The 12,685-nt window shown below is 45.5% G+C and overlaps 1 protein-coding gene across 1 annotated transcript in view; it reads right to left on the bottom strand.

The window, feature by feature from the left end:
• STAT1 (signal transducer and activator of transcription 1) overlaps positions 1-12,685 on the bottom strand; it is a 1,318,258-nt gene that overhangs the window by 144,399 nt on the left and 1,161,174 nt on the right. The window contains exon 21 of the mRNA XM_040441848.1: positions 1,615-1,800. Coding sequence (XP_040297782.1) covers positions 1,615-1,800 — 186 coding nt within the window. The remainder of the gene's footprint in view (positions 1-1,614; positions 1,801-12,685) is intronic.

Genomic DNA, 12,685 nt, shown 5'->3' with positions numbered 1-12,685 from the left:
GTTCTGAATCCCCTATCATTGGTGGCCAGTACGGCCTCCCCTCTCCCCTTCCCCAGTTAAAATCACGTTCTGAATCCCCCATCATTGGTGGCCAGTGCGGCCTCACCTCTCCCCCCCCCCAGTTAAAATCACATTCCGAATCCCCCATCATTGGTGGCCAGTGCGGCCTCACATCTCCCCCCCCCCAGTTAAAATCACGTTCCCCCATCATTGGTGGCAGTGGAGAGTTCCGATCGGAGTCCCAGTTTAATCGCTGGGGCTCCGATCGGTAACCATGGCAACCAGGACGCTACTGCAGTCCTGGTTGCCATGGTTACTAAGCAATTTTTAGAAGCATTATACTTTCCTGCGATGTCTGTGACCGGCCGGGCGCTCCTCCTACTGGTAAGTGACAGGTCTGTGCTATAGGCAATGCGCCGCACAGACCTTTCACTTAGCAGTAGGAGGAGCGCCCGGCCGGTCACAGACAGCGAAGGTAAGTATAATGCTTCTAAAAATTGCTAAGTAACCATGGCAACCAGGACTGCAGTAGCGTCCTGGTTGCCATGGTTACCGATCGGAGCCCCAGCAATTAAACTGGGACTCCGATCGGAACTCTCCGCTGCCACCAATGATGGGGGAACGTGATTTTAACTAGGGGGGGGGGGGGGGAGATATGAGGCCGCACTGGCCACCAATGATGAGGGAACGTGATTTTAACTAGGGGGGGGGGATGTGAGGCCGCACTGGCCACCAATGATGGGGAAACGTGATTTTAACTAGGGGGGGGGGGGAGATGTGAGGCCGCACTGGCCACCAATGATGGGGGATTCGGAACGTGATTTTAACTAGGGGGGGGGAGAGGTGAGGCCGCACTGGCCACCAATGATGGGGGATTCGGAACGTGATTTAAACTAGGGGGGGGGGGGAGAGGTGAGGCCGCACTGGCCACCAATGAATGTAATACAGGGGAGGGAGGGGGGTCTGCCCCCTCCTGCCTGGCAGCACCTGATCTCTTACAGGTGGCTATGATACGCACAATTAGGGGTTAATTGTGCGGATCACAGCCCCCTGTAAGAGATCGGGTGCTGCCAGGCAGCAGGGGGCAGTCATGTACACAGTTCGTAGGATATTCTAACTTGAAGCGTCCCCATCACTATGGGAACGCCTCTGTGTTAGAATATACTGTCGGATATGAGTTTCACGATCTAACTCAAATCCGATGGTATACTCTAACATAACATAGAGGCGTTCCTATGGTGATGGGGACGCTTCAAGTTAAAATATACCATCGGATTAGAGAAAACTCCGATCCTATGGTATATTAACTCCTGACTTTACATTGAAAGTCAATGGGGGACGGATCCGTTTGCAATTGCACCATTGCAATTGTGTCAACGTCAAACGGATCCGTCCCCATTGACTTGCATTGTAAGTCAGGACGGATCCGTTTGGCTCCGCACGGCCAGGCGGACACCAAAACGACTTTTTTTTTATGTCCGTGGATCCTCCAAAAATCAAGGAAGACCCACGGACGAAAAAACGGTCACAGATCACGGAAAAACGGAACCCGTTTTTGTGGACTGCAAAAAAAAACGGTCGTGTGCATGAGGCCTAACTGCCAGATAAACTTACCATCTTTAGGCCTTGTGTAGTACTTCCCAAATGCCATATCTTTTGGTGTATCTGGATATAAAAACTTTAGTGGGTTCTCAGGAATATTTTCAGCTGCCATTACTTTATAGTTGCGAATAATGTCTGGAAAACTCACAGCAGACAGCTCTTTTTTTGTATATGGCTCCACAGAATGAAAAACAGGTTCTGAAATGAAATACTTATCTTAGAACATATTAAAGCAAACATACACAATACAATTTTGGTTATTATATTTCTCATTACACATAGTGGAAAATTTAGCAAGACCATTGTTTAATACATGAGTCTTAGGTGACTTTCATACTACTGTTTTTTCTGGATCCATCATGAATCAGCAAAATTGCTTCCATCATGATAATACAACTGTTTGCATCCGTTACAAACGGATCCGGTTGTATTATCTTTAAAATAGCCAAGACAGATCCGTCATGAACACCACTGAAAGTCAATGGGGGACCGTTTTCTCTGACACGATCCGTCTTGCTCCACACCACTTTGCGGACAGAAAAACGATGCTTGCAGCATTATTCTGTCCGCGATGGGGACGCAACCAAACTAAACGGAATGCGTTCTGGTGCATTCCGTTTTGGTCAGTTCAGTTTTGTCCCTATTGACAATGAATGAGGACAAAACAGAAGCGTTTCCCCCCGCTATTGAGATCCTATAACAGATCTAAAAAGCGGAAAAGGAAAGCACAAGTGTGAAAGTAGCCTTAACCCCTTCAAGACCAAGCTAGTTTTCACCATAAGAACCAAGCCACATTTTACAAATCTGAAATGTTTCACTTGATGTGGTTGTAACTCTGAAACACTTTTACTTATATAAGCGATTCTGAGACTGTTTTCTCGTGACATATTGTACTTCATGTTAGTGGTAAATTTGAGTCACTATGTTTCACCTTTTATTTATAAAAAATTCCAAAATTGACAGAAAATTTGGGAAAATTCAAAATTTTTGAAATCTGAAGCAGATTGTGATACATCATGAAATAGTTGTTACTGTACATTTTCCAGATGTCTACTTCATGTTGGCATCATTTTGTAAATGTCATTTTATTTTTTTTTGTATATTAGAAGGCGTATAATTTTAGAAGCAATTCTTGAAATTTTTAAGAAAATTTCCAAATCCCACTTTTTTAAGGACCAGTTCAGTTATGAGGTGACTTTGTGTAGTAGAAACCACCCATAAATGACCCCATTTTAGAAACTACACTCTTCAAGTTATTCAAAACTGATTTTACAAAATTTGTTAAACCTTTAGGCGTTCCACAAGAATGAAAGGAAAATGGAGGCGCAATTTCAAAACTTCACTTTTTTTTGTGCAGCTTTTTAGTTTTAGTCTATTTTTCCTTGTAACACAGCAAGGTTTAACAGCCAAAGAAAACTCAATATTTATTATCCTGATTTTGCAGTTTACAGAAACACTGTATATGTGGTCGTAAACGGCTGTATTGGTACACGGCAGGGTGAAGAGGGAAAAGAGCGCCATATGGGTTTTGGAGGGCAGATTTCAAATGTGACACTTGCCATGTCACATTTGAAGACCCCCTTATGCACCCCTAGAGTAGAAACTCCCAAAAAGTGACCATATTTTGTAAACTACGGGGTGAGGTGACAGTTTTATTGGTACCATTTTGGGGTACATATGATTTTTGATTGCTCGATATTATGCTTTTAAGGCACAGTTTTTATTTTTTGTTTTTTATGGAGTTCTCCTGACAGGACAGATCACGTATTGCTTTTATAGAGCAGTTGATATGGACACAACAATACCAAATACGTGTATTTTTGTTGTAGTTTCAGTTTTACATAATAAAGCATTTTTGAAAACAAAAAGAATTTTTATGTGTCTCCATTTTCTGAAAGCTACATTTCTTTTATTTTTCTGCTGATCTTATTGTTGCGGGGCTCTTTTTTTTGCAGGAAGAGCATTTTGGAGGAGTCACTGTAAGGGGTGCGGGCCACTGTGCAGGTCAGTGTTAAGTGGGCAAGATACTGTTGAGGTCAATGTTAAGTGGGCGAGGTGCTGTAGAGGTAACTTTTAAGAGGGTGGGCTACTGTGCCAGGTCACTGTTAAGGGGGGCGGTATGATTTAAAGGTTAATTTTAAGGGGACGGGGCACTGTGGAGGGGTCACTGTTAAGGGGTGGGCCCTGTGGAGGTCACTGTTAAAGGGTAGATCGCTGTGGAGGGTCACTGTAAAGGGTGCGGGCCACTGTTTCAGGTCAGTGATAAGGTGGTGGTGCAATGTGGAGGTCATGTAAAGAAGGCAGGGCACTGTGGAGGTCACACTTAAGGGAGCATGATTTTTTGGAGGTCACTGTTAAAGGGGCGAGGTGCTGTGAATGACATAGTTAAGGGGGCAGTCCTTTGTGGAGGTCACTTTTTAGGGGACGGGCTGCTGTGAATGTAAAAGTTAAGGGGGTGGGCTGCTGTGGAGATCAATGTTATAGGGAATGCTGTGGATATCTTTTAACCTCACACACATTAAATGAAATAGTGGAAATATAACCATGCGAAGCCACATCATCCTGCTAGTCTTTTTCTCTTATCTCTCATATATATAAAAATGTATTTCTGTCTGTCTGTCTGTTCTTTATGCACGGCCAACGACTGGACCAATCTGCACCAAATTAGGTAAATCAGGTGTCCAGGAGAACTTTAGACGGTGTCTCAGCTCTCTAGGATATACCGTTCCTGAGATATTGCAAAAAAATGTATTAGCCAATAGGAGCTGGCAGCTTCACTTACATTCTGCAATTCACACAACTCGCAGGTCCTTCAGTCTTAACATACACAGTTTCCAGGTTTCAGCTATTTGGAGGTCAAGGTTAAGGGACGAGGTGCTATGGATATCACATTTTAAGGGGGCAGGGTGCTGTGGAAGTCTTATATTAAGGGGCATGGTGTAGTGGGGGGTCACTCAAAGGGGAAGGGCCTATGCAGGCCAATGTTAAGGCAGTGGGCTGCTGTGCAGGGCACTGTGGAGGGCCACTGTTAAGGGAGCGGGCCGCTGTGGAGGTCAGTGTTAAAGGGTCATGGTACTGTGGAGGTCTCTGTTAAGGGGACGGACACTGTGGAAGTCACACTTAAGCTGGCGGGGTACTATGGAGGTCAATGTTAAGGGGGTGAGGTGCTAAAGAGGTCATTGTTAAGGGGGTGGGCCACTGTGCAGGTCACTGTTAAGGAGGCGGGCACTGTAACATAGAAACATAGTACATAAGGCCGAAAAAAGACATTTGTCCATCCAGTTCCTCCTGTCATCCTGCAAGTTGATCCAGAGGAAGGCATAAAAAACCCTGTGAGGTAGAAGTCAATTTTCCCCACTTTAGGGGAATAAAAAATTCCTTCCCAACTCCAATCAGGCAATCAGAATAACTCCCTGGATCAACAACCCCTCTCTAGTAGCTATAGCCTGTAATATTATTATGCTCCAGAAATATATCCAGGCCCCTCTTGAATTCCTTTATTGTACTCACTATCACCATCTCCTCAGGCAGAGAGTTCCATAGTCTCACTGCTCTTACCGTAAAGAATCCTCTTCTATGTTTGTGTACAAACCTTCTTTCCTACAGACGCAGAGGATGTCCCCTCGTCACAGTCACAGTCCTGGGGATAAATAGATGATGGGATAGATCTCTGTACTGACCCCTGATATATTTATACATATATACTCCCCTCAGTTGTCTTTTTTCTAGAGTGAATAACCCTAATTTTGAAAATCTTTCAGGGTACTGTAGTTGCTCCATTCCAGTTATTACTTTAGTTGCCCTCCTCTGGACCCTGTCCAGCTGTGCTATGTCTGCCTTGTGTACAGGAGCCCAAAACTGTACACAGTACTCCATGTGTGGTCTGACTAGCGATTTGTAAAGTGGTAGGACTATGTTCTTATCACGGACATCTATGCCCCTTTTGATGCAACCGATTATCTTATTGGCCTTGGCAGCAGCTGCCTGACACTGGTTTTTGCAGCTTAGTTTACTGTTTATTAAAATTCCTAGATCCTTTTCCATGTCAGTGTTACCGAGTGTTTTACCCTTTAGTATGTACTGGTGACTTGCATTATTCCTTCCCATGTGCATAACCTTACATTTGTCACTGTTAAACCTCATCTGCCACTTATCTGCCCAAGCCTCCAAACTATAAAGATCCCTCTTTAGTAGTATACTGTCCTCTTCAGTGTTAATTACTTTACACAGTTTAGTGTCATCTGCGAAAATTGATACTTTACTATGCAAGCCTTCTACAAGATCATTAATAAATATATTGAAGAGAATAGGGCCCAATACTGACCCCTGAGGTACCCCACTAGTGACAGTGACCCAATCTGAGTGTGTACTGTTAATAACCAACCCTCTGTTTTCTATCATTGAGCCAGTTACTTACCCACATACAGACGTTTTCTCCCAGTCCAAGCATTCTCATTTTACATACTAACCTTTTATGTGGTACAGTGTCAAATGCTTTGGAGAAGTCCAGATATACGACATCTATTGATTCACCGCTGTCAAGTCTAGAACTTACCTCCTCATAAGTTCTAGACTTGACAGAGGTTACTTTTAAGGGGGCGGGGCATTGTGGAGGTCACCTTTAAGGAACGGGCCACTGTGTAAAGTCAGTGTAAAGGGACAGATCACAGTGGAGGTCATAGTTAAGGGGGTGGGGTTCTGTGGAGGTCACTGTAAAGGGCAGGGCCGGCGCCACCCATAAGCAAAGTACGCCACCGCGTACAGCGCACTCTTGCTGGGGGAGTCGGCGCCGCTCTGGCCAAGCTTAGCATTAGGGCCTTTTTATCCAGGCCGCAGCACCGCCTCCTTCACTTTACTTGCCGCTGAGGTAAATGCAGAGAAGCGCCGTAATCTCACACAGGCGCACTGGATACAGTAGTCTGCGCCTGGGCCGTGCGGACTACTGGCAGAGGCATCATCGAGCGAAGTGCGCATGCGCCATTTTCCAGCACACCTCGCTCGACGATGCCTCTGCCAGTAGTCAGCACGGGCGCAGACTACTGTATCCAGTGCGCCTGTGCGAGATTACGGTGCTTCTTTGCATTTACCTTAGGGGCAAGTGAAGTGAATAAATTAGCTAGGAGGCGGCGCTGGGTGGGGAGAGGATCTGTGGATTACACTTGTGGGGATCTGTGGATGTGACACTTGTGGGGATCTGTGGATGATATGGTATGTAGCTGGAGGGAGAAAACCTGGCCTTACCACAATGAAGGGTACAGTCTGTATAAATAGGTGGGTGACAAAAAAGGGGCGGGTCAAAGGGCGTGGTCAATAGACGGAGTCAAGGGGGGCGGCAAAATTAGCTTTTGCCTAGGGTGGCAAAAATCCTTGGACCAGTCCTGGTTAAGGGGTTGGTGTTCTGTGGAGGTCACTGTTAAGGGGGTGGGTTACTGTGGAGATCATTGTTAAGGGGACGGCGTACTTTGGATCTCATTGTTAAGAGGGCGGGCCTCTGTGGAGGTCACTGTTATGGGGGTGGACTGCTGTGGAAGTCAATTTTAGGGGCAGGGTGCTGTGGAGAGTCAGTGTTAAGGGGATGGGCTGCTGTGGAGAACACGGTTATGGAGGTGGGGTACTGTGAAGGTCAATGTTAAAGGAGCTAGGCCCTGTGGAGGGTCACTGTTAGGGGGTGGGCCGCTGTGGAGGTCTTTGTTGCGGGGGTGGGTGGGGTGCTGTGGAGGTCACATTTTAAGGGGGTGGGGCACTGTTATGAGGGACACTGTCGATATCTTTTAACCTCACACACAAACATTAAATGAAATAGTGAACATATACCCGTGCGGAGTCGGGTCATCCTGCTAGTCTATTATATATATATTGTAATATGGGGGGAAGATCGCTCCAATAAACCAGGTGTATGAGCCAGCCCAGGGTTATAGAAAACGGATGTTTATTTTCCAAAACGAAAATAGGTACAGCTTCCAGCAGCCAAGGTACAAACAAACCCAACTTAAAGTCCGCTTAGTTCAGCACAACATAATCAATAGAACAGTCCGTTCAAAAATAAAGGTATTTTTTACCCTGGGTTCTTTTTAGTCTGTGGTAGATTCCAGTCGGCTCTCCTGCCAAACTTTCCACATGTCCTCAGTTTCCAGCTCTGTTCACAGCCAGCCACAGCAGTGTGTCCACCACACCACACCACACCACCCCCTCACTCACTTCCTTTTCCTCTTATCAGGAGAGTGAGTTAACTCTGTGGGTCCCGGATCCTAGGGAGTGCTTTCTTAAAGGCACCACAACCCAAATAATGGTGATACATATCTGTCACTGAGGACCCAACCTTGGCGTCCTCTACAATATATATATATGAACATGAGTTTCCGTCTGTCTGTTCTTTATGCATGACCAAACGACTGCACCCAATTTGAGACATAGGTACATCTGGAGTCCGGGAAAGTTTTAGGCCAGGTCTCAGCTCTCTAGAATGTACCGTTCCTGAGATATTCCAAAAAGATGCTAATATGGCACCATCACATGACCTGCATTAGCCAATAGAACCCCACAGGTCTTTCACTCATATCCCAAATGCCAAACACACTGTCACATGACCATTATCAGCCAATAGAAGCTGGCAGGATCTTAGTCTTGACATACACAGTTTTACACCAGGTTTCTATAACAACTCAGCCATTTTTCTTCACTGCTGTAGGTAACCTTTAAAGGGGCAGGGCGCTCTGGATGACACTGTTAAAGGAGCAGAGTGCTGTGGAGGTCAAAATTAAGGGGGCAGGCTGCTGTGGAGGTCACAGGTAAGGAGATAGTCAGCTATGGAGGTCAGTGTTAAGGGGCAGAGTGCTGTAGAGGTCACTGTTAAGGAGGCGGGTTATTGTGGAAATTGCTGTTAAGGAGATGGGGTACTGTGGAGGTCACTAATAAAGGGGCGGCCGCTGTGGAGGTCACTGTTGAAGGGGCAGGGAACAGTGAAGGTCACAGTTAAGGGAACGATCTGCTATGGAGGTCAGTGTTATGGGGTGGAGAGCTGTAGAGGACACTGTTAAGGTGGCGGGGTGTTGTGGAGGTCACATTTTAAGGGAATGAAGCTCTGCGAAGGTCAATGTTAAGTGGGCGGATTATTATGGAAATCACTGTTAACAAGACGGGGTACTGTGGAGGTCACTGTTAAAGGGGCAGACACTGTGAAGGTTACTGTTATGGGGGTGAGGACTGTGGAGGTCACTATTAAAAGGGCAGCTGCTGTGGATGTTACGGTTAAGGGGGCAGGCTGCTGTGGAGGTCACTGTTAAAGGGACAGGCAGTGTGGAGGTCACTCTTAAGGGGCAGGGGACTGTGGAGGCCACTATTAAAGGGCAGCTGCTGTGGAAGTCAATGTTAAGGCTTCAGGGTACTGTGAGGCCACTGTTAAGGGAGCAGGGTACTGTGGAGGTCACTGTTAATGGGGCGATCTGCTGTGGAGGTCAATGTTAAGGGGGAGGGGTGCTGTAGAGGTCAATGTTATGGGGAACACTGTGGATATCTTTTAACCTCACTCACAAACATTAAATGAAATAGTTGTAATTTTTATCGTAGGTACACTTCAACTGTGAGAGACAAAATCTAAAAGAAAAATCCTGAAAATCACATTGTATGATTTTTAAATTAATTTGCCTTTTTTTTGCATGAAATTAGTATTTGATCACCTACCAACCAGCAAGAATTATGGCTCTCACAGATCTGTCTTTCTTTCAAAAGCCCTCCTACTCTGCACTCATTACCTGTATTAATTGCACCTATTTGAACTCGTTACCTGTATAAAAGACACCTGTCCACTCAATCGTTCACACTCCAACCTCTCCACCATGGCCAAGACCAAAATGCTGTCTAAGGAAACCAGGAACAAAATTGTAGACCTGCACGAGGCTGGGATGGGCTACAGGACAATAGGCAAGCAGCTTGGTGAGAAAGCAACAACTGTTGGCACAATTATTAGAAAATGGAAGAAACACAAGATGACTGTCAATCTTCCTCTGTCTGGGGCTCCATGCAAGATTTCATCTCGTGGGATAAGGATGATTCTGAGAACGGTCAGGAATAAGCCCAGAACTACACGGCAGGACCTGGTAAATGACCTGAAGAGAGCTTGGACCACAGTCTCAAAGATTACTATTAGTAACACACTACACCGTCGTGGATTAAAATCCTGCAGGACACGCAAAGTTCCCCTGCTCATGCCAGCACATGTCCAGGCTCGTCTGAAGTTCGCCAATGACCATCTGGGTGATCCAGAGGAGGCATGGGAAAAGGTCATGTGGTCAGATGAGACCAAAATAGAACTTTTTGGTATCAACTCCACTCCACCTGTTAGGAAGAAGAAGAAGGATGAGTACAACCCCAGGAACACTGTCCCAACTGTAAAGCATGGGGGTAAAAACATACTTTTGGGGTGTTTTTCTGCAAAGGGGACAGAACGACTGCACCGTATTAAAGGGAGGATGGATGGGGCCATGTATCGCAAGATTTTGGCCAAGAACCTCCTTCACTTAGTAAAAGAATTGAAGATGGGTCGTGGTTGGGTCTTCCAGCATGACAATGACCTGAAACACACAGCCAGGGCAACTAAGGAGTGGCTTCATAAGAAGCATTTCAAGGTCCTGGAGTGGCCTAGCTAATCTCCAGACCTGAACCCAATCGAAAACCTTTGGAGGGAGCTGAAACTCAATGTAGCCCAGCGACAGCCCTGAAACCTGAAAGAACTACAGGAAGGGGGAGGAGCCTGACCGCGCTAGATGGCGGATGCTTGAGTGAGGCGCCCCCGCCACTAAGCTGCCTATAAGCCTCTACTGCACCATATCACCGAGTGATGGTTAAAATACAGCCAAATGACCCACCTGGGGCAACATCCAGCGACTCCCCTGCAGCAAAATCGGGCAAGAAGAAGTAAACAAGCTGCAAAGATGCACAGCCGCTCGTGTGCTCAGATAAGATGGCGCCGGGCGGGAAAGCATCTCCACGGAGGAAGGAGCCTGTGACGATCCTAATAGTGCTGCTGGCCGCTCCCAACACCTCCAGGCGATGAGTGACACTAGCCCTCTGTCCAGGGACTATTTCGATGCAGGCCTGGAAAAAGCCAGAGGGCTAGCAGAGGTGAAAATTGCAGATGTTAAAGTTCAGCTTTACCAGGACATTGCTCCTTCTACCCTCCAAAAAGGATTCTGAAACCCATCACAGAAGCATTACATTCTGCTAAAATACCTTATAGGTGGTTGTTTCTATTTGGTATCCTGATCACGTCTGGCACCCGGCGCCTAACCATTCGCGCCGCAGAAGATCTACAACAGGTGTGGAAAACATTGCAGCTGCCGCCTCTTTAAATCCCTTCATGGCTCCCGATTCCGTAAGATGGCGACCCATCTCCTTCTCCACCCATTCCTTGGTCCACCGTCGGGAAGCAGAGATCCAGGAAGATCAACAAGTCATCCCGCATGGACTCTAATGGCTGAGTAACATTCAGCCGCTCTCTTATACTTCTTATGTTGTCCTATTACTGCTTTGATTAGCCGGCCGAGGTAGGGGTTAATTACACCCTAAGTACACCCTTCCCTTGATGGACATTCCTCCGGTTGGCATATGTTCGCCAGTTACCAATTACCTTAATCTTCACTACCAACACAATCCCCCCATCTACCTCTTCCCCATTCTAATATACAATATGTCGGGTTGTCCTTTTCTAACCTACAGTATGGCTTATTATCTGGCAGCTTAGGCAGATTAGGTTGCACTGTTGTTTGTGCATCCCTTCGTGTGATATTTATTGTCTTTGCCTATATTTTATTGGTTTTATGGTTCATATGTTATATCATGAGGCAACCATACAGTAATTGTCATTCTCCTTACTATTTTCAAAAAGGGCCACCTTGAACCTTAACATAGCTTCGTTCAACGTCAATGGGTGCAATAACCCCGTTAAGCAAAGTCACATTTTTCAAATAAGGAGAAGTAATGCTGAAGTTGTATTGTTACAGGAAACTCATTTTCGAACAGGACGCATACCCTCTATATCTTGCTCCTGCTTTAGTAAATAGTATCATTCCTACCATACTAGCTCGTCCAGAGAGATCAGCATTGGGATACATAAAAATGTGTCCTTCTTGGCCACATCTGTGGTGGCAGACCCTGAAGGAAGATATTTGTTCCTCTCGGGTAAACTAGGGGGCATGGATGTCACTTTTTGTAACCTCTAAGCTCCCAACACGAATACAGTCATATGGCTGAAGAAAGTTTTCTCGGATATTGCTACTAATAGGTGGGGACCTTAACCTTGTCTTCAATCCGCTATTGGACGCCTCTTCTGGGAAGTCTGCAATTTCATATAGTCACTTTATTTTCATTTGACCTACTAACACGTGTTTAGACATGAAAAACTGATTATTTACAATTGGTCACTAGGACCAGTAATTGTCTCTGGGTTGACACGTATTATTAAAGTACAAAAATGTAACATTTATTACTTGTCCTTAAATTTTTTTCCTAGAACTAACGTGATTAAAAATATCAGTCGTGCCATGGGGGGCAGAGAGTGATCTATGTTATATTTTAGCCAGCCAGTGTCATGCAAAGCAAGAAGTTCTGACACAATAATAAGTAATTAGTGAACACTAGGAGGGCATTCGCTATCAGTAGGTAGCGCACTGTGAAACAAACAGTGTGCACCAAATAGAGCACGGTAGATTCTGTGTGGAGATAGTGGAGATAGCCCGGCAGCCAAAAGTGAAGACTGCCCTCCAGTGGTCTCACAACAATCTTCAGATTATTACTAGTGACAGTGCAGACACGGCTTATATTTTTAATCACATTAGTTCTAGGAAAAAAATTTAAGGACAAGTAATAAATGTTAATTTTTAGTACTTTAATAATACGTGTCAACCCAGAGACAATTACTGGTCCTAGTGACCAATTGTAAATAATCAATTTCATATAGAACACTGAGTGGGTTGCAGGGGAGCCTGAGAAACCTCTGCCTTAGATGTCTGGAGGTCCAAGCACGCTGATTCTAAAGACTTCACGTTCTATTCTAACCCACACAGGTAATACCAAAGGTTAGATTATT

Source organism: Bufo bufo, chromosome 7, assembly GCF_905171765.1.
Source record: "Bufo bufo chromosome 7, aBufBuf1.1, whole genome shotgun sequence".
In the NCBI taxonomy this organism is placed as follows: Eukaryota; Metazoa; Chordata; class Amphibia; order Anura; family Bufonidae; genus Bufo; species Bufo bufo.
The sequence above is the reverse complement of the archived record's forward strand: the minus strand, read 5'-3'. Positions and strand labels throughout refer to the sequence as shown.